Source organism: Misgurnus anguillicaudatus, chromosome 7 (assembly GCF_027580225.2).
Source record: "Misgurnus anguillicaudatus chromosome 7, ASM2758022v2, whole genome shotgun sequence".
Classification (NCBI taxonomy): domain Eukaryota; kingdom Metazoa; phylum Chordata; class Actinopteri; order Cypriniformes; family Cobitidae; genus Misgurnus; species Misgurnus anguillicaudatus.
In genome coordinates, this window is record NC_073343.2 from 34,516,846 (window position 1) to 34,538,687 (window position 21,842).

Here is a 21,842-nt window from a genome sequence, read left to right on the forward strand (position 1 = left end):
AGTTTAGTGTAAAATGACGAAGATTGGCTTAAGCTGAGACGGCGCGGGTAGAGATTTTGCAGTGTTGCCAGATCCCGTTGTTAAAAATCCTCTTTAGACGTAGTGTTTTAGCAATTAATGTGACACTTTGACTTTATCTATAAAGTGATTGTTAGGTGTAGGTTAGTATTAGCGATTTCTTTATTTATGAAATACAAGGTTTGGACGAACTTTGTTTTTTAAGGCCAATTGTTTTTGCTTGTTTTTCTTACTAATATCTGGCAACATGGGAATTTTATCAAATAAGACATCATTTAGCGCGAGCAGGTTATTGCTGATACTACATTCGGTAAGATCATAATTGTGTCTGTAAGAGTATCAACAACACTATCGAAAAACAGAAAATAACTCTGGTACAAAGATGTAGAAAAATTGGGTTTAAATAAAATATGCCAAATATGTTAAAACACGTAGCGTAAAACGGTAAAGCTAATCTCAACAAAACATAAGCATTAAGAATTCTGTTATTTCATTTAATTTAGAAGTTAACCTTTAACAAAGTCATTATTGAAAGCAATAAGAGCACTACCCAGCTAGCAAAAAGTCGTCTATTGGACGTTGAGTAGACGTAAACCTTCAACGTCTAATTTTGGTCCACTGAAGGTTGAAAATGAAAATTGAAAAGACGTCAAATTTGTCCAACTTTTCAACGTTGAAAACAGGTCAATCTTCAACGTCTAATTATGGTCCAGTGAAGGTTGAAAATGAAAATTGAAAAGACGTCAAATTTGTCCAACTTTTCAACGTTAAAAACAGGTCGATCTTCAACGTCTAATTATGGTCCAGTGAAGGTTGAAAATGAAAATTGAAAAGACGTCAAATTTGTCCAACTTTTCAACGTTAAAAACAGGTCGATCTTCAACGTCTAATTATGGTCCAGTGAAGGTTGAAAATGAAAATTGAAAAGACGTCAAATTTGTCCAACTTTTCAACGTTAAAAACAGGTCGATCTTCAACGTCTAATTATGGTCCAGTGAATGTTGAAAATGAAAATTGAAAAGACGTCAAATTTGTCCAACTTTTCAACGTTGAAAACAGGTCGATCTTCAACGTCTAATTTTGGTCCATTGAAGGTTGAAAATGAAAATTGAAAAGACGTCATATTCGTCCATCTTTTCAACGTTCAAATCAGGTCGATCTTCAACGTCTAATTTTGGTCCATATTCATCCATCTTTTCAATGTTGAAAACAGGACCACATTAACATACCAAATAACATTTTATAAAATGAAACAAAGCTTTAAAGGGTTATAAGAACTTTAATAAAAACAGCACATTTTAAATAGTGCAAACAGTCAAGTAACCAACAGATTTCACAGTCTGCAATAAACAGGTCGGTCCAGTAACCAACACAGAGTGCAATAAACATATACCAACACAGATTTCAGAGCGCAGTAAACATAGGTCAGTCCAATGCAATGAGCCAGAGGTTTTCGAAGCTGTCCTGGAGGACTACTAGTACTGCACAATTTGCATGTCTCCCTCATTAGACACACCTGGTGTAAATTTTCAGCTCATTAGTAAAGACTGCAAGACTTGAACTGGGTGTGTAAGGTAACTGAATGAGGTGTGTCACAAAAGGGAAACATGCAAAATGTGCAGTACTAGTGGTCCTCCAGGACAGCTTTGAAAATCCCTGCTATGAGCAGTCCAGAGCTTTCTGTAATCTGGCAGTTGGTTGGGCTTCTCTCTGTGATGATGGGTGGAAGATTCGCGTCACATTCACCTGCCTCTTCGCTTCTTCTTCTTTAAGTTTTATGGCGGTTGGCAACTACCTTTAATGGTGCATTACCGCCACCTGGTGGGGTGGGGTAATTATATCATGAATCCTCATTGCACCTCAATCGCAGTTTCAAATTTTTTATAACTTTGACGTAATATGTAAAACTCTTTACATTTACTTAAGATAATTGTAGAAATGAGTGAAGAGTCCATGATAAATCCAAACCAGCCGTATTTATTACATAAACATCTGTAGTGTATATTCAATTTACAGCTTACAAAGCCACAGGCAACAAACCGAAACTAAACATTTCAACCCGGCAGGGGAATATAAAACAGCGCCAACAGGACTCATGCGCACTTCCACTAGTACGGTGTCTCTCAGTGTCCATAGAGTACGCAAGCGCAATCATTAACAAGAATGATCTACAATAATAAACATGGTTTGGTAATTTGTATTCTCCGTTGTTTTAGCATGTATAACAGATTATCTAGCTGTCTTAGATTATGAGTTGAAAACGTGGTCAGTTGAAAACACGTAGTCAAACAGTCCAGCCAAAACTACTTAGTTGAAATCACGTCGTAAACCAGTCCAAGGCGGACCGACTTATTTTCAACCATATTTCAACGTTGAAAGACCGTAATTGTTTGCTGGTAGATTATGAGTTGAAAACATGGTCAGTTGAAAACATGTAGTCAAACAGTCCAGCCAAAACTACTTAGTTGAAATCACGTCGTAAACCAGTCCAAGGCGGCCCGACTTATTTTCAACCATATTTCAACGTTGAAAGACCGTAATTGTTTACTGGTAGATTATGAGTTGAAAACATGGTCAGTTGAAAATACGTAGTCAAACAGTCCAGCCAAAACTACTTAGTTGAAATCACTTTGTAAACCAGTCCAAGGCGGACCGACTTATTTTCAACCATATTTCAACGTTGAAAGACCGTAATTGTTTACTGGGTAAACAAGTTCTTGTTTAAAATCTTGTAACGTTTTTGTTATATAATATTGCTTATTAAAATGATTACAAAATAAACAGAGAGTGTGTACCCAAAGTGTAAAAAGGTTAAGACAGAATTTGAGATCCCAGGTAAAAATAAAGTATGCTTCAATGTAAACCATCTTAAACCACTTAAATACTAGCAAGTACATTTGTAAGTTATGCTAAAATGTACTTATCAAAAGTAAAGTTCTACTTGAGCAGTACTTCAGTTTACCTGAAAAAGTAAAAACACCAGTACCAACTAGATTATTGGTAATTATTGAAATAAATGATCTCTCAAAATAACACTTAGATGTTCTTAACTTAATTTTAAGAAGTACCAAAAACAAATGTGATATAAAAGCCACAAAATGAGTGCATGAAAAAAGTACATTTACTAAGTGTACTTAAAAAGTGTATTTTATTTAAGTGCACTTTTTTCACCTGGGATAGCATTTGTTAACTCTTAACACCCCACCCTAGACCTCAGTAATTTTCAAACCCTGGCTACGGCCATGTACACAATGTAGTGCTGCTGGTTAGTAGCCTTATTATTCTGAGGTTTAATTACACACAGAATTGACCATAAATATATTATCATATATCATATATTTTTATAAAACTGGGGGCCCTCTGGCATCATCTCGGGGTCCCCGGGGGGCCACACCCCCCCACCAGTTTGAAAACCACTGCTTTATTCAACTCCTCACGCAAGTCTAGTGGCAAGAATAAACCCGTTCGCATGTTTAGAGGAAGCCGGTTCCAGCTAGTGCGTCACCTTGGAAACCACGTCATGTATATATATAGTGCTGCACTTCAGCGTCGGCTTCATAGTCGAGCCGAACCGCGTATCAGCAGCGGACATAAGAGGAAAGTAGTGCCCTTTATTTCAAGCACTCTGGTCTAATGGGAAAGTCTTTGTAAATGCGTTTTAAGGTAAGTTATTCAATATTTTTAAATGTATTTAGATAAACTCATTGTTTTAAATAGAGAAAGTAGTTGATCAGACTGATTAGTTAACGTTAACAGTTTCTTTGAGTTTAATTGATAGCAGGTTGGGTAAATGTGTCGTCTGATATAACATGATGGACCTCCGGAGTTGCCAACGTGGCTTTTGAACAACTATATGTATACTATAGGTATAACTATAGGTGGTGACATCCCTGCCTGTGAGAAACCTAACAAATATCCAAATCCCATGTAAATGCAGTTTTCTGTATAGCCGGTTTGTTTTGCACGAGGACAGGGGTTTTTACATCAATGGTGGATGATGAAGCCTCCCCAAAAGTTCCCAGAAGTTACTGACAGCTTCATTGACAGCTTCAACAGAGCAGGCGCTTTTATGCAAATTGTTACGAGGAGGCAACAGTATAAAATGTGCTTACACTGTACCAAGATACAAGTTATCACTATTCCAAAACAATACCTGTTGAGAGAAAAAGAAACAGTAAGTGTTTTTCTACTGAAAAGAGAGAAGAGATAGTAATCAATATCTATGTCAAGTATTTTTGGAAGAGATGGGAATTTAATTTTTTTTTATTTGCAAGAGATGTGGATAACTGGAGTGCAATCCACCCTTACAAGACTCTACTTTGACTACAGTCCCATATCTAAACTTGATCAATCGCTATGACCACTTTGACTGGAGAAGACTTTGACTTCACCTTCCTGGAGGAAGGTTTCTGTGCACGAGATATAGTGGAACAAAAGATCAATGAATCATCATTATCTGTAAGTTTAGTTTTTATTAAACACTTAGGGGCGGTTTCCCGGACAGGGATTAGACTAGTCCTAGACTTAAACACTTTTAAGAGCTCTCCAAACTGAAAACAACTTTTACTTACAGATCTTAAAATACATCAGGGCCCTTTGTTTTACTTCAAGATGCACACAGGTAATGTTTTTAGTAAGACATGTTGTTTAAAACTAGTTATATTTCCTAATTAAACTAAGGCCTAGTCCTGGATTAAGCTAATCCTGGTCCGGGAAACCGCCCCTTAATCATTTTTTATTACTACAGTATTTTCTAGATTTAGAGTAAAAGTATAGTCATCAGAACCCAAATTACACAAATAGATGTTTGGGAGCTGCTTATTTTATAATCTCCAGTCGTTCTCTCATGAGGAGATTTCTGATTCATTCCTGTAGGATGATAAAGATGCCTTCTACGTGGCAGACCTGGGCGACGTTTTGAAGAAGCATCTGCAATGGGCACGCATCTTACCCCGCGTCATGCCGTTTTATGCAGTGAAGTGCAATGAAAGCAGGGCTGTTATCATGACATTGGCGTCTCTGGGAGCTGGATTCGACTGTGCCAGCAAGGTATACAAGACTTGACATAAGCATGCCAACTATTAGTGAGTTTGATTTAATCCCGTATTAACCTGACCTCTCTGATCTCAGACGGAGATTGAGCTTATTCAGTCTTTGGGTGTGGAGCCAAGCAGGATCATCTACGCTAACCCCTGTAAGCAGGTGTCTCATATTAAATACGCCTCTGCCCATGGGGTGCAAATGATGACCTTTGACAGTGAAGTAGAGCTTGTGAAGGTGGCACGGTGCCATGACAATGCCAAGTGAGTAACTTGACTAGCGTCACAATTGTACGTAAAAACTACATCTTTTTGTTTATTGAGCTGGATTTGTGTTTTCTGGTAGACTGGTTCTCCGTATCACCACTGATGACTCAAAGGCCATGGTCAGGTTAAGCGTGAAGTTTGGAGCCACGTTAAAGACCAGCCGTCTGCTGCTGGAAAGGGCAAAGGAGTTGGGGTTAGATGTGATCGGAGTGAGTTTCCACGTGGGCAGCGGCTGTACCGATCCTGAGACGTACACGCAGGCCATCTCTGATGCACGCTATGTCTTTGACATGGGGGTGAGTGACCTTTCATTGTCAAAATTTAAACCGAAAACCATTCACGTGTCTGGTGCCATTTTGGATCTAATGTGAAAAATTGTCATCCATCAGGCAGAGCTGGGATACAACATGACGCTGCTCGATATCGGAGGAGGATTTCCAGGCTCTGATGATACCAAACTGAAGTTTGAAGAGGCATCTTCCACCCTTCTCTTTTATGGTTAAATAAATATTTTATATGTAATGCAAGATATTAACATTTGTGTTGGCAGATTGCTGTTGTGGTAAATTCTGCACTGGATAAATACTTCCCTGCTGACTGCGGTGTGAGGGTCATCGCTGAGCCTGGACGCTACTACGTGGCTTCGGCGTACACGCTGGCAGTCAACATTATTGCCAAAAAGGTCATCATGAAGGAGCAGTCAGCCTCTGATGGTGAGAATTAAAGCCAACAATGTTGATTTTAAATACGCATTGAATCTTTATTCATAATCTTGATTTACTTCCATAGAAGAAGAAGATGATGGGGCCAATGACAGAACCTTGATGTATTACGTGAACGATGGCATCTATGGTACCTTCAGCTCTTCTCGGACCATTCCTGTCTTGCCAAATTTGTACAAGGTAAGGAAATCGGTCAGAATGATAAGATACTGCTGTGCATTAAAATTAACCTGTGATCCATAAACTCAGCCCAAGCCTGATGAGCGCATGTACCAATGCAGTATTTGGGGTCCGACATGTGACGGTCTAGACCGCATCGTGGAGCAGTGCGGCCTGCCAGACATGCAGGTGGGCGACTGGCTGTTGTTTGAGAATATGGGGGCCTACACCGTGGTCACATCTTCCACCTTCAACGGCTTCCAGAAACCTGATATTAATTACATCATGTCCCGAGCAGCCTGGCGAGTAGCTTGTAATTGAACATCACTTAACTTTATCTCAGTTTTTTCTAATGTTCCGCTGTAGTCTGTTGAATAAGTCAGGTACAACAGATGAAAAATAGTCTTTTGGCTAATTCTGGTGCATTTACAGTAATGTTAATTAGTGTACACTTTCCTTGTCAAATAAATTTAAAAAAGTAAATGTTAAAGGTTCCCTTTTCTGCCGTTGATGTTAAGAGCCAGATTTACTAACAGCTTGCACCAGCGCAAAACCATTATTTGGGCATTCAATAAAGGCTGTCAGGATTTACTTATGATGCTTAGTCAAGGTGTGGTCTAGTTACTTTTGTGACTGATCTTATTGCATATGCATTTCTAGAGGTTTCGCTTTCATCAATGCTTTTTTCGAATTGCGTTCTCACGCTAATTTGCCCCGTTTAGTAAATCTGGCCTTTAGTCTTAATGCATTTTAATGATTTTTCGCTCTTTTTGACTTTTTTGAACTCTTTTGACTTTTGTTTGACTTCAGGCGGTGCATGCACCAGATCTGTGCACAGGGATTGGCCGCTCATACTGAGGAGCAGTGCACTGGACACAAGCCATCCGACTAAAGGCGTGAGAGCAGCTTAGACGTTCCAGCCAAACCGTGCCCTACTCGTGTCCTCTGGGCTATTGAATGATGGCAACGGTTAGATGTTTTATTGTAAATATGCAACCCCTTTGGTCTGTGTACCTGCAAGCTGCAGATACTGGGACCTGACAACACACATTTTGGCACCAGGTTTTTTATTTCCTATTTTATTTTTTTATGACAGATACTTGACTGGCAGATTTAAGGGGGTTCAAATGTATGTCCATCTCTCATTGTGTTTGATACCCCACAGATCATTTATTATAGCATTATATATAGTTTATTGTCACTCAGACTTGTGACTTTCAGTTATTTAGCCAGCATGATATCAGGGTTTGGATTCATTAAATCCTTCCAAAGTGCTTTGACTCAAAACTATCAAAGTATAACTTTTTCAGCGTGCGACCCCCTTTGTGTATGGTGCATTCCTTCACGGCCCCCTCAAAGAAAATTTATGACAAAAACAGTTCTAAAACTTCACATTTTAATTAAACAAAACATTAAATTATACAAAGTAGTGCTGCCTTATTTTTTTAGGTTTAATTTCACAGAATTCATGATAAATTAATGTATTTTATAAAATGTCATAAAACTGGGGCCCCCCTGGCACCATCCCGCGGCCCCCCTGAGGGCCCCGGACCCCAGTTTGATAACCACTGCTGTAGATAGAGGGGCGGTTTCCTGGACAGGGCTTATGCTAGTCCCAGACTAAAATGCATGTTTGAGCTGCCTTCATTTAAAAATGCCTTGAACTGCCATATCATAAAATATATCAGTGCCATTGTTTGGTCTCAAGATGCACACCATTATTGTTTTTTGTAAAGTTTGTTTATAAGAACTTCTTAAATGTCCTAATATAACTAAGGCCTAGTCCTTGACTGATCTAAACCCTGTCCGGGAAACTGCCCCAGAGTGTGTTAAAGGCCTGTGTGTCATGTTTATCCTATGATAAAAAACCTTCAGAGATGATACTGTCCACTAATTCCAATCAAACATACCGAAACTACACTACTACACTAGGATTCTCGGAAGCCGGAATTTCAAGGATGCTACGTCATTGATATCGGTCAAAGGACTGTTCCAATGTGGAGGATCCTCAGATTTTCAGCCAAGGATTGAATCTTTCGTTCGATAAATATCGCATATACAGGAAAGGATTGCATATGTGTATGCTTCGTGCTCTTCGTGTGCTGAAATCACCCACAATCCTATGCGCGCAAGGCCGAAAGCACACCTTTCATTTGCGCAATGACGTGCACTTGCTAGCCTGTTCCATTGACGTGTTCTCCGAATGCTTGACACCCCATTCCAATGAAGGTAGGATGAAACAGGATTTTTTGTTGTTGTTTGAAAGCAGAGGGTGTGTTATTTCATTTGATTTATACCACGGGTCTGTTGAATGCTGTATTCTGATTGGGTGAGAAATGTTCCATGGCATGGGTATGCATTATTTTTCGATAACCACACACCTAACTTTTCAAATTTCTTAATAAATAGGCACCAGAATTGGAATTACGAGATCTTTAATTTTTTTCTATGTGTATTTTGGTTTATTTCATTGTAATTCATGATTAATTTTCTAGTTTGTGTTTGTCCCATAATATACTTTGCTGTTGTAATATTAAAAATATAGGAATTTATTACTTCGTCACAACTTTTCACAAGCCCCATTTCCATCCTGTACCATCTGCATTCCTGTGCTTACTGATAGTGATCAAAGACTATTGTCACAGCTGTTTATCCAGTACAGTGGGGGTTAAAGGTGGTCTTCTGATTAGTCAGTTTTGAATCTATTATATTGGGTTTGGTCAGTACAGTGGGGGTTAAAGGTAATTTTCTGATTGGTCAATTTGAATGTATCATGTTAGGTTTAGTCACATGCTCAAGGAATAGAGAATAAAGGTCTTGGTTTTCATGAGCTCTGGGCTTTTGTCTTTTGCTTTCTGCCCTCTGCTTTTCATCTTTACTTGAGTTCTTGAGTTTAGGCCATTAGGCCAAGATTCCAGTTCTTAATGGTGATTCTCTTTCTTCTAAACTTTCTTTCTTTCTTTCTCTGTTCTCTGTCTTATCAGGTAATATCTCACATACATTGGAAACAGTTAATTGTTTGTATTAAGTACCATTTCATGCATTTATAGTGTAACCATTTCAATTGTAACTTTAAGTCATTACTGTTATTAAACCTTTCATTTACAAATCTGTTTAGTTTTGATTTAATGTTAATACTTAAAAGCTATTGCAATTCAATATATTTATATTCTAGCAATGCTCTCCCACATATTTTGCTATTATAACTGCACTTATTTCCGTCGTTGGTATAGGTTGCAGAAGGGTGATAATTGACCAGAAGTACACAGTTTTATAATATCTTGCTGTTAACATTTCTCAGTCATTTTGGCGTTCCTACAGACTGAACCACTGTAGTGAATCCACCCTTACACTGTAATCCAGAAATCTTGCCCAGAAGAGTTATACACTGGCCCGGGCCTTAAGGCTTATCTGAAAGGATTCAATTTCACAGGTGAACCGCCTTGGCTTCTTGACTTCTATTAGCTGCCATATAATCTCATCTCTTATTGTAATCCTGTGACTCATTACAGCTTTTACTTTTTCATCAATTTGCATAAAACTTATTCATCTACAACTTATTTGCAATGCAGTAACTCATACATGACATGTAAACTATAAATGCAGAATGAGGGTTCAAACAGTTCTAGTATTTGGTATTGGGTTACATTTTGTAAAACCACTATTATTTTCCTTCCCAGTTTCTTTTGCAATCCAATTTTGATCAATCGCAATGACCACTTTGACTGGAGAAGACTTTGACTTCACCTTCCTGGAGGAAGGTTTCTGTGCACGAGATATAGTGGAACAAAAGATCAATGAATCATCATTATCTGTAAGTTATTAAACACTTATTCATTCTTTTACTACAGTATTTGGGAAGAAGTTTAAAAGGAGCATGGTCATGTATCCAACCAATCAGTGAGAAGAGGAATTTTTGGTCTTGATGCCATATGAAAGCTGGGTTTAAGCCCTTTCTGTTTTTGGCTGTTCACTGTGATTTGCATGAACAGAATTTTGAGAAAAATTGGTTTAAAGAAAAGTAATAAAAATAGAAGCACAATAGTCAAGTATTACAAGTAAAAGTCACTTTACTAAAAGAGGTATTTTAGTAACTATACATGTTATTAAAGATACAAAATGGTCATTTTGACACAACATTTAAACATTATTATGTTATTATATTATTTAAACCACATTTCTTTACCTCGTGAACAGTTAATGCATCAACTGGCAAAAAAGTGCAATACACAATTATTTGAGCCCAATACTTATTTTACATTTCCTCCATTTGTAAATAACATGTCTGTACATACACAACATACAAGTAGGTATATTTTTAAAATAACATTTTATTTCATTTTTATTCTTTACTTATTTGCTTATTTTTTGTCTTTTTTTTATATGTGCCTTGTCACTGTCATTCTGTTTGAGCTCAAAACAAATTCCTCATATGAATAAAAGCTCTTCTGACTCTTGTTAGATGGATGTTTGGGAGTTATGACCAAAGCAAGATTAAAGAAATCAGAGGCGTTCTCATATGAGGTGTTTTCTGATTCATTCCTGTGGGATGATAAAGATGCCTTCTACGTGGCAGACCTGGGCGACGTTTTGAAGAAGCATCTGCGGTGGGCACGCATCTTGCCCCGCGTCATGGCGTTTTACGCAGTGAAGTGCAATGAAAGCAGGAATGTCATCACCACTTTGGCGTCTCTGGGAGCTGGATTCGACTGCGCAAGCAAGGTATACAAGACTTGACATAAGCATGCCAACTATTAGTGTGTTTGCTTTAATCCCTTATTAACCTGACCTCTCTGATCTCAGACGGAGATTCAGCTAGTTCAGTCTGTGGGTGTGGAGCCAAGCAGGATCATCTACGCTAACCCCTGTAAGCAAGTATCTCATATTAAATACGCCTCTGCCCATGGGGTGCAAATGATGACCTTTGACAGTGAAGTAGAGCTCATGAAGGTGGCACAATGCCATGACAATGCCAAGTGAGTAACTTGACTTGCATCGCAATTGTAGCTAATAACAGCAAGTTTCTGTTTATTGACCTAGATTTGTTTTTTGTAGACTGGTTCTCCGTATCGCCACTGATGACTCAAAGGCCATGTGCATGTTAAGCATGAAGTTTGGAGCCACGTTAAAGACCAGCCGTCTGTTGCTGGAAAGGGCCAAGGAGTTGGGGTTAGATGTGATCGGAGTGAGTTTCCACGTGGGCAGCGGCTGTACTGATCCTGAGACGTACACGCAGGCCATCTCTGATGCACGCTATGTCTTTGACATGGGGGTGAGTGACCTTTCACTGTCAAAAACTGAAACCCATTTGGATGTATTCGGATCTCATATGCAAAATTGTCATCCACCAGGCGGAGCTGGGATACAACATGAAGCTGCTGGATATCGGTGGAGGTTTTCCAGGCTCTAAAGACATCAAACTGAAGTTTGAAGAGGTATTTTTTTCCGTCTCTTTTAAGTTTAAATAAATATTTTATATGTAATGCAAGATGTTAACGTTTATCGTTTGTGTTGGCAGATTGCTGCTGTGGTAAATTCTGCACTGGATAAATACTTCCCTGCTGACTGCGGTGTGAGGGTCATCGCTGAACCTGGACGCTACTATGTGGCATCTGCGTACACGCTGGCAGTCAACATTATTGCCAAAAAGGTCCTCATGAAGGAGCAGTCAGCCTCTGATGGTGAGAATTAAAGCCAACAATGTTGATTTTCATCTTTATTCTAACTCTTTATCTTGATTTGATTCACTACCACAGAAAAAGAAGATGATTGGGCAAATGACAGAACCTTGATGTATTACGTGAACGATGGCATCTTTGGTTCCTTCAGCTTTGCTCGGTTCTTTCCTGTCTTGCCAACATTGCACAAGGAAATCGCCCCATACTTAAATCGGTCAGAATGATAAGTTGCTGCTGTTAATTAAAATTAACCCATGACTCATAATCTCTTGTAGAAACCCAAGCCTGACAAACGCATGTACCAATGCAGTATTTGGGGTCCGACGTGTTGTGGTCTAGACTGGATGGTGGAGCAGTGCGGCCTGCCAGACATGCAGGTGGGCGACTGGCTGTTGTTTGAGAATATGGGGGCCTACACCGTGGCCGCATCTTCAACCTTCAATGGCTTCAAGAAACCTGATATTCATTACATCATGTCCCGAACAGCCTGGTGAGTAGTTTGTAATTGAACGTCACTTTCTCAGTTCTTCTGAATGTACCGTTGTAGTCTTTTAAACAAGTAATTGTCTAATGCATTTGAGTGTTTCTCTCTTTTTGATTTTCTGAACTCTTTAACTTTAGGCAGTGCATGCAGCAGATCTGTGAGCAGGGATTGGCCGCTCATACTGAGGAGCAGTGCACTCACTTTTAAAACAAAATGCAGCATTAAGTTAAAACAACTTGGTTTTGCAAGGCAATTCGACATACTATTTTAAATCATTACTCCCAAAAAAGTCCAGATAATTTACTCACCCCCATGTCATCCAGAATGTTTGTGTCTTTCTTTGTTCAGTTGAGAAGAAATGTGGTTTTCAGCGTGACCTTACGTATTACGTAATCACATGGAAAGGTCAAGCATGATGTATGCAAAACTCCCCTCCAGTGTTTACAAATGTGGAGAAAGAGGAGCGTTCAGACGTAGTTATATGTGAAATTATATTAATAAATGTCTTTGTGTCAGTTTATTGTTTAAAATGGTGTGTTTCACATATGTAACGTGTGACCTTTCCATGTGTTTACACAATACGTAAGGCCGATTTGGCGCGTCACACGGCTAGTGCAAGATGAAAAGTTGTGCTTCAAAAGTGCATATTATTTTTCTTCCCAAAAATGACAATCGTTTGCTAGATAAGACCCTTATGTCTTGGTTGGGATTGTTGAAGTTGCGTTAAAATTGCAATTTTAAACTGCATTGAAACTTTAAACTGTTAAAGGAATAGTCTACTCATTTTCAATATTAATGGGGCTAAGCTAAATGCTATCGAAGCGTCGCGGCGCGCTCCGGCGCTTGCGTGCACGCACACAGATGATGGAGGGATGTATCGGCGATTCTTGGTTGAGGTGGTGACATGTTTTGGTGTTGAAAATGAGTAGACTATTCCTTTAAGTTCCAATAAAGTCTATTAAATTAAGAAAAATCCTGTTTTTCTTGAAAAACTTAATTTCTTCTCGACTGAACGGGGACAGACATTGGCATTTTGGATGACATGGGGGTGAGTAAATTATCTGGATTTTGTGATAAGTTGAAATTGTTTTACTTAATATGTTAAAGCCGGATACTTGAATATGGGATATATGGGGATTTTAAATTGAAGCATTGAGGTTGTTTAATTAAACATTTTTAAATATTAAATAAAAATGCTGACGTTGGGTATTTTAAAAACCTTCAGCTGTCAACTTGTGTGATTAATAAGAACAATAATGGCATGATGCACAAACAGCAGAGCATCGAGTTACACCCTGATGTTTAATACCTTTAGGGTTTGTTTCAAAATAATCTCATGTGTAAATAAACCCTTTTTATAGTTAATGTTTATATTATAGATGATAGGAAAACTCTTGGAGACTTCAGTTATTTAGCAGCATGATATCAGGGTTTGGATTCATTAAATCTTTCAAAAGTGCTTTGATTTAAAACTATCATGTTTATTAGAAATAATGCCAAGTATAAGGATACTGTACATCAAAGTGTCTTACTGGTCTGTGTGTCATGTTTATTCTATGATCAATTTCTAAAATAAAAGGCTTGTATTCAGAGATGATATTCTGCACCATTTCCAAACAAACATGCAGAAATTTGAGTATTGAAAATTTGTCAACAGCAAACACTTGAAGCCTTCAAGGCTATGCACTTCCATTTTATGATCTCTCTACGTGGAAAATATAGGATTATCAAAATGGGAATGCTGTATAATCTTAAATGTCTGATAAGGAAAGAAAATGTGTCCAGATGAAAATGTCTGGAACCTGGAAAGGAAACTCCAGGATGAATCTGACAGAGAAGCCCAAATATTACTGCAGTCATGAAAAGTGATTTGTGGTCTGTGGTGTTTAAGGTTAATAATAAACAATGAGCTCATCTTCTGGTTGACCTCTAGGAAAAGTCACAGACCTGGGTTTTGGAAAATGTTAAATTAAGGAATTTGCAAAAGTCTGGACTCATTTGCATCTGGGAAAGATATTCTCCACCACTATACCGCAGCAATGTAGTCTTCATGGACCCTCGGGTCTTCCAAGTTCAAGCGATCTAGAAGAAACCCACAGCGAGTGTGTGTGTGACAGTCTGAATGGAAACACAAACATATATGGATTTTTTTGTTTAAATTAGGAAAATATGTAAAGCTTCTTAACGAAAAATAACTTGCACTGACAGATCTTAAAATATGCAAGTGCAATTTCACATTTCCGTGTTATATATATATTTCATGAATTGTGTGTGAACCTCAGTTTGGCTTACCACTCCGTCACACTAACTTGTTTAATCTACACTAGTCAACATTTGAAGTGGATCAAAACCTTTTTTTAAAGTTTTCTTAAAAACAATATCCAATACCCGTTCTTGTTTTAGGACAAATTTTATCCACTTCAAATGTTGACTACTATATAAATAATGCACTGCTGCTTTAAATTACATAACAAAGTGGAAGTGACATCATTTGAACCTTGTAGGCACCAAAAAAAGTTTTTTTTTAATAGATAGGGGAAACTGTTTTTTATGATTTCTTTTACATTATTAATGCAAAGAAAGTTATATTTCAGATTGAATGGATGCATGCTATAGGCCTACTTGACCACATGGAAGATTAAATTTACCACCCCATCACATTTTATTGTTAGGTGTTGGTAAGGGATGTGATGGGGTGGTTCTGCATCCCATTTGAATGTGAGAATTTGTGTAAAAAATAATTCAAGCTAATCAAAGTTTAATCAGTATTTTTTGTTCATGCCTACCTCACATGCTCGCTTGCCTTCCTACACACGTAATGTAACATTTTATAATGAACACAAACAACATACAATGAAAAAAATCTGCCCACTCGCATAAGACATGCTGTTTTGATTTTCTTACCAATGTGATGTCACACTGATAAAGCCCCGCCTACGTCCACTGAATGACAGTCCTGCATTACCATAGTTTCTTAGTAAATTAGTTTTTCAGTGCTAGCATATAGCCATTGAAATGTTGAATTGATTTTTTTAAGATTAAAAATCTAAGAAAATCCATTAAATTACAGAGTTTCTATTGTTTGTTTTCAAAAAAATTGAGATTAGGAAAAGATTTGATTTTAAAAATCTATTTATTGTTTTACTATAATGGCATACATATTGTCCGTAACAGGGTGGTATAAAGGCTCTCTTTATTTGTAAAATGTGTTTTCTTGGAGGATTAGCATATTATTCAAGTTGAAGGTATTTAAAAAAGTTTGTTCTTCATAAACATTTAGAAAATTCCAATGTTGAAATGGCACCCGTTTCCTAGAATGACTCATTTGCATTCTCCGTATTATGACTGGCTCACTACTAGTGCTCTGTTTATATAAACACCTGAGATGTGTTTCTGTGCATTTCTTGATATCATCAACATGACTTGTTTATTTCTTTGATCTAGAGGTCATTTATAGCTGATATATTTACTGTATGTGTTGTAGTGTCCACTCCTAATTTCATGACATCTGGCAGGATGTCCAAAACAACATTTGTGCAGAAGGTGAGGAAACATCTTAAGGATCTTCCAGTAGCTTGGATGTTGCTATTATGACACCAGATGGCCAAACCATAAGGAAGGAAATATTACAAAAGGTACAGAAACCCTTCCTAACATGAAATCATTTTATCTGCATTTGACCAGTTTAAACACTGTAATACTGCAACTACTGAACTGTAAATGTGACCCATTAATGGAGCTGCTAAAACATTGCTTTTTATATTTATTAACTTTGCATTTACATTATTTACAATATGCATTTTTCTGCCCTTTAGATCATTGGTGCATGGTTAAATGCAAATGGAAAACCTCACTGACTGTCCAATAAACTATACATTTTAATAACCATAATAATAAGTGGTTTAAATGATTGATCATGTACCAAATAACTGCATTCAGACACGTGACATCATTGTGTCTGCACTCGCCCAGCTAGACGCCCTAAAAACTGAACATTGTCATTTATGAACTCTGTAACCTGCTGTTCTCAAAAAGTAAAAAAAAAACATCCAAATATACTCTTAAAACAAACATGGTTACTATAGTTAATCCATACCATTAAAAACATATTACTAATATTTTTATAGCTACTACTATAAAAACATACATACACATATATTTATATATATTTACTTATTATTATCACAGGAATATATTAATAATCGCTGAAACTTGTATGTTTATAAACTTGTATAATTCATTTAGAGTTAATTTAGGTGACACGTTTACAGTAGGCAATGATTGGTCAATAACGAAAAGCCATTTTTACGTCTTTAAAAACTTTATATTACGAAAAACTTTAGTTTTTATAGAAACTCATTGTCAGATAAGTTTACAGCCCTGATAAAAATTGACTGGAGTAATGTTTAAAATGACAGTTTGGGTTGGTTTCGTTCAGATCAGTTATGTCTTTATTCAACTCCTCACGCGAGTCTAGTGGCAAGAATAAACCGGTTCGCGTGTTCAGAGGAAGCCGGTTCCAGCTAGTGCGTCACCCTGGAAACCACGTCACGTATATATATAGTGCTGCACTTCAGCGAGGGCTTTATAGTCGAGCCGAACCGCGTATCAGCAGCAGACATAAGAGGAAAGTAGTGTCCTTAATTTCAAGCACTCTGATCTAATGGGAAAAGTCTTTGTAAATGCGTTTTAAGGTGAGTTATTTGAAATTTTTATACGTAATATGTAACCATTATTGCATTTGAATAAATTTTTAAACGAACAGAGAAAATAGTCAATCAGACTGTTATTGCTTAACGTTAACAGTTTCTTTGAGTTGAGTTTTATTGATGTTAAGTTGGCTCGTGTAGATGTGTCGTATTTTATAACATGATGGGCCTCTGGAGCAGCGTATCGTTAAGTCAACGTGGCCGGTATGTGCGACACGCTTTCCTACGCATATTTTTTACTTTCGAGTGGATAAATGTTATTTCGTGTAGTAACTTTTTTTGGGTGTGTGGAGGTGGAAATTCTCGACTCAATTTGTTTGATTAACGAAACAGTTATTCGGTGTTAAATTAATGAATGAAGTCTTGCCCGACTTGGTTGAATGAGCGCGTTCTATTGGTTGAGCTCACCGGCCATGCCTGCTCAGTGCGATCGACGATTGGCTGAAACGGATGCCACTTATAGTTCGTTCAAACAAGGCTTTTCCTTATTGGGTAACTGATGCAGTCGCGCTTTTCAGGGGAGGGACCAATTTTACCGGCTTCGCGTAAATCTCCGGCAGCGCGTGTTGTCCCAAAAATGACACCGCTTTCTTGGAAAAAGTTTGGACTTTACCTCACAAATACTTGATAACAAAGTGAAAAAACGTACTTTCAAGTCAATTAATAGATTTTATACTGATAAATGTTTTCTTAAAAGTCTAAAGAATGATATTGATACAAATTAGTCTTTTTGTTTAGAGGAACCTGAAACATATTATGTAACTTCTTATTTTGGGATTTTACGTAACGTTACACTATGACATTCTTTTTGTGATTTGACTTTTCCAAATTGGGAATCACAAAAGATTTGAATTGAATGTTTTATTTATAATATAATGGTTAATAAAATAAGTTTCGACTTTAATTTGACAATGTTTTTCATATCCACACACGTACATTTTCTAAAAGAAAACAAGTGTTTTTGAAATTTAAACTTGATATGAAAATGTGTATTAAATCTGTTGAATGCTCTAAAAAAATTTAAATCAATAAAAACTTTGGACTTGAAAGCAAGTTAGGATCGGCACCCTGACTAGTTGGATATTAGTGGTAAGATGTGAAAAATGTATTGTGTGTTATGTAATCATTAAAAAATTACACTGTTGCCTTGAGAAAACATTGCCTCATTTAACAGGAAGTGATAAAATGCAATAAATAAAAGCGTTGATGCATACTTTGTTTCAGCAGACATCTGATTTACGACATCTTGCATTTTCTATGTGTATTTTGTATTCTGCACTTTAAATAAAATTTTCTAGTTTGTCACACAATATATTTTGCTGTAATCCTTAAGAAATCTTGCCCAGAAGAAGTACACACTGGCCCGGGCCTTGAGGCTTATCTGAAAGGATTCAATTTCACCGGTGAACCGCCTTGGCTGCTAGTCTACTGCTAGCTGCCATATAATCCCATCTCTTCCTGTGATCCGGTGAGCATAAAACTTACACATCTATAACTTGTTTGCGATGCATAAATCAATAGAGAACGAAGGTTCACACAGTTAAGGTTTTGTATTTGGAATTGAGCCGTGATTGATCAATAAAGGTCAATATATTGAAGCCCAACCTTGCAGGATCTGCTGCCCTTTGCACTTTTGATCACCAACTGCTATTGATGTTAAAAAGTTAATTGCAATGACTCAATGTAATGTTATAAACATGAGCAGGCTTCAACAATATATTGAAATGAGTTTTATGGGTGGTTTAATGAATCCAACAGTAGCACATTAGTGTGACGTCAGGTGACTTTTATCAGAGAGTTGCCCTTGTGCGCTGGTTAAGATATCATTATTGGTGAGATAAGGCTTTACTTTGACTACAGTCTCACGTTTGTGTTGTCTTGGGTTGCATTTTGTAACACCGCCGTCATTTTCTTTCAGTTTCTTTTGCAAGCCAAACTTGATCAATCACTATGACCACTTTGACTGGAGAAGACTTTGACTTCACCTTCCTGGAGGAAGGTTTCTGTGCACGAGATATAGTGGAACAAAAGATCAATGAATCATCATTATCTGTAAGTTATTAAACACTTATTCATACAATATTTTAATAGTCAAGATATCCATACTGAAATGACACCAATAGATGTTTGGGAGCTGCTTATATTATAATCTCCAGTCGTTCTCTCATGAGGTGATTTCTGATTCATTCCTGTAGGATGATAAAGATGCCTTCTACGTGGCAGACCTGGGCGACGTTTTGAAGAAGCATCTGCGGTGGGCACGCATCTTACCCCGCGTCATGCCATTTTACGCAGTGAAGTGCAATGACAGCAGGGCTGTCATCACGACATTGGCGTCTCTGGGAGCTGGATTCGACTGTGCCAGCAAGGTATGCGAGCCTTTTCTATGCATCTCTGTGCACATGACGTGAACACGCCAACTGTGTGTTTGCTTTAATACCGTATTAACCTGACCTCTCTGATCTCAGACGGAGATTCAGCTAGTTCAGTCTGTGGGTGTGGAGCCAAGCAGGATCATCTACGCTAACCCCTGTAAGCAGGTGTCTCAGATCAAATACGCCTCTGCCCATGGGGTGCAAATGATGACCTTTGACAGTGAAGTAGAGCTCATGAAGGTGGCACGGTGCCATGACAATGCCAAGTGAGTAACTTGACTAGCATCACAATTGTAGGCAATAACTTTGTGTTTCTGTTTATTGACCTTGATTTGGGTTTTTTTGTAGATTGGTTCTCCGTATCGCCACTGATGATTCGAAGGCCGTGTGCAGGTTAAGTGTGAAGTTTGGAGCCACGTTAAAGACCAGCCGTCTGCTGCTGGAAAGGGCAAAGGAGTTGGGGTTAGATGTGATCGGAGTGAGTTTCCACGTGGGCAGCGGCTGTACCGATCCTGAGACGTACACCCAGGCCATCTCTGATGCACGCTATGTCTTTGACATGGGGGTGAGTGACCTTTCACTGTCAAAATTAAAACTGAAACCCATTTGGATGTATTCGGATCTCATATGAAAAATTGTCATCCACCAGGCGGAGCTGGGATACAACATGACGCTGCTCGATATCGGTGGAGGTTTTCCAGGCTCTGATGATACCAAACTGAAGTTTGAAGAGGTATTTTTTTCCGTCTCTTTTAAGTTTAAATAAATATTTTATATGTAATGCAAGATGTTAACGTTTATCGTTTGTGTTGGCAGATTGCTGCTGTGGTAAATTCTGCACTGGATAAATACTTCCCTGCTGACTGCGGTGTGAGGGTCATCGCTGAGCCTGGACGCTACTACGTGGCGTCTGCGTACACGCTGGCAGTCAACATTATTGCCAAAAAGGTCATCATGAAGGAGCAGTCAGCCTCTGATGGTGAGAATTAAAGCCAATGATGTTGATTTTGAATTATGCATTTAATCTTGCATAATTCTTAATCTTGATTTGATTCACTTCCACAGAAGAAGAGGATGATGATGGGGCCAATGACAGAACCTTGATGTATTACGTGAACGATGGCGTCTATGGTTCCTTCAACTGTATTCTGTTCGATCATGCGCATGTCATGCCAACATTGCACAAGGTAATCAAATCACCCTGTACAGAAATCAATCTGATTGATGTGATACTGCTGTGCATTAAAATTAACCCATGACCCATAAACTCTTATAGAAACCCAAGCCTGATGAGCGCATGTACCAATGCAGTATTTGGGGTCCAACATGTGACGGTCTAGACCGCATCGTGGAGCAGTGCGGCCTGCCAGACATGCAGGTGGGCGACTGGCTGTTGTTTGAGAATATGGGGGCCTACACTGTGGCCGCATCTTCAACCTTCAATGGCTTCCAGAAACCTGATATTCATTACATCATGTCCCGAGCAGCCTGGTGAGTAGTTTGTAATTAAACAATGTAGTCTGATTTACCAACAAATAGTCTTTACCTCAAAGTCTTAATGCATTTGAGTGTTTCTTTCATTTTGACTTTCTGAACTCTGTTTGACTTCAGGCAGTGCATGCAGCAGATCTGTGCGCAGGGATTGGCGGCTCTTACTGAGGAGCAGTGCACTGGACCGGTGCCATCCCACTGCGGGCGTGAGAGCAGCTTAGACGTTCCAGCCAAGCCGTGCCCTACTCGTGTCCTCTGAGCATCTTCTGTATGCACGCTAGCGCAGCTAAAGCCTGTTCAGTTCTCATTCAGACAGCTATTCGTCTTAGTTCTCCAGTGATGTACAATAAAACATTGGTCTTGATGTCCAAAACGTTAAACTGTGAGCTATTGAATGATGGCAACTGTTACATGTTTTCTTGTATAATGCAATTCTGTGTGCCTGATGCTCAAACCTGATAGACGCACATTTTGGCACCAGGTTTTTTATTTCCTTTTTTTATATACTTTTTTCAATGCCAGATACTTGACTGGAGGATGTAAGGGGGTTAAATGTATGTCCACCTCTCTTTGTGTTGGATGACGGTATGTTCTTAAACTTGCTTTCATTTAAATTGAAGCATTGAGGTTTTTGGGGGGGATATTTTATGAAAAAGCTGCCGTTGTTTTTTTTAAAACCTTGAGATGTCAACCTTCACATACGCACATACACCTTTACTTCCTAAATGATCATTTCCAATTAATACTTGATTAGTAAGTTAAAAATATTATTGACCTGTATAGCATTGATGCATTAGAAATGGACGTGAAAGAGATGGGATTGCATTCATGTTGCTTTCCTATGGAAACTTTTGTATTTTTTATATAAATAAAATGTAGCCAAAATGTGTTGAGTGGTTT

At 38.2% G+C, this 21,842-nt stretch overlaps 3 protein-coding genes across 7 annotated transcripts; all 3 read left to right on the forward strand.

Moving 5' to 3' along the window:
* Positions 1–4,150: 4,150 nt before the first annotated feature.
* On the forward strand, positions 4,151–13,154 carry LOC129417974 (ornithine decarboxylase 1-like). 2 transcript variants are annotated; one of them, XM_073869786.1, is made up of 10 exons: positions 7,377–9,638; positions 9,886–10,019; positions 10,754–10,927; positions 11,009–11,181; positions 11,261–11,477; positions 11,557–11,640; positions 11,724–11,886; positions 11,962–12,072; positions 12,157–12,373; positions 12,505–13,154. In XM_073869786.1, exons 2-10 carry the CDS (start codon positions 9,918–9,920, stop codon positions 12,572–12,574), a joined length of 1,311 nt encoding a protein of 436 aa, XP_073725887.1. In that variant the 5' UTR covers positions 7,377–9,638; positions 9,886–9,917; the 3' UTR covers positions 12,575–13,154. The 2 variants fall into 2 exon arrangements, with proteins under 2 accessions (XP_073725886.1, XP_073725887.1); XM_073869785.1 differs by lacking the exons at positions 7,377–9,638; positions 9,886–10,019; positions 10,754–10,927 and adding exons at positions 4,151–4,476; positions 4,894–5,067 and having other exon boundaries at positions 12,505–13,151.
* On the forward strand, positions 5,131–6,541 carry LOC129417972 (ornithine decarboxylase 1-like). Of its 3 annotated transcripts, none has more exons than XM_073869787.1 (6): positions 5,131–5,321; positions 5,404–5,620; positions 5,714–5,797; positions 5,875–6,037; positions 6,114–6,226; positions 6,296–6,541. In XM_073869787.1, the coding sequence occupies exons 1-6, from the start codon at positions 5,260–5,262 to the stop codon at positions 6,524–6,526; spliced, it is 870 nt and encodes a 289-aa protein (XP_073725888.1). In that variant the 5' UTR covers positions 5,131–5,259; the 3' UTR covers positions 6,527–6,541. The 3 variants fall into 3 exon arrangements, with proteins under 3 accessions (XP_073725888.1, XP_073725889.1, XP_073725890.1); XM_073869788.1 differs by having other exon boundaries at positions 6,117–6,226; XM_073869789.1 differs by having other exon boundaries at positions 6,120–6,226.
* Positions 13,155–16,902: 3,748 nt separating the features above from the next.
* LOC129417930 (ornithine decarboxylase) lies at positions 16,903–21,827 on the forward strand. Of its 2 annotated transcripts, none has more exons than XM_055172819.2 (11): positions 16,903–17,061; positions 18,410–18,544; positions 18,995–19,128; positions 19,272–19,445; positions 19,545–19,717; positions 19,800–20,016; positions 20,101–20,184; positions 20,268–20,430; positions 20,517–20,638; positions 20,728–20,942; positions 21,063–21,827. In XM_055172819.2, exons 3-11 carry the CDS (start codon positions 19,027–19,029, stop codon positions 21,199–21,201), a joined length of 1,389 nt encoding a protein of 462 aa, XP_055028794.2. In that variant the 5' UTR covers positions 16,903–17,061; positions 18,410–18,544; positions 18,995–19,026; the 3' UTR covers positions 21,202–21,827. The 2 variants fall into 2 exon arrangements, with proteins under 2 accessions (XP_055028794.2, XP_055028795.2); XM_055172820.2 differs by having other exon boundaries at positions 20,520–20,638.
* The last annotated feature ends 15 nt before the right edge of the window (positions 21,828–21,842 follow it).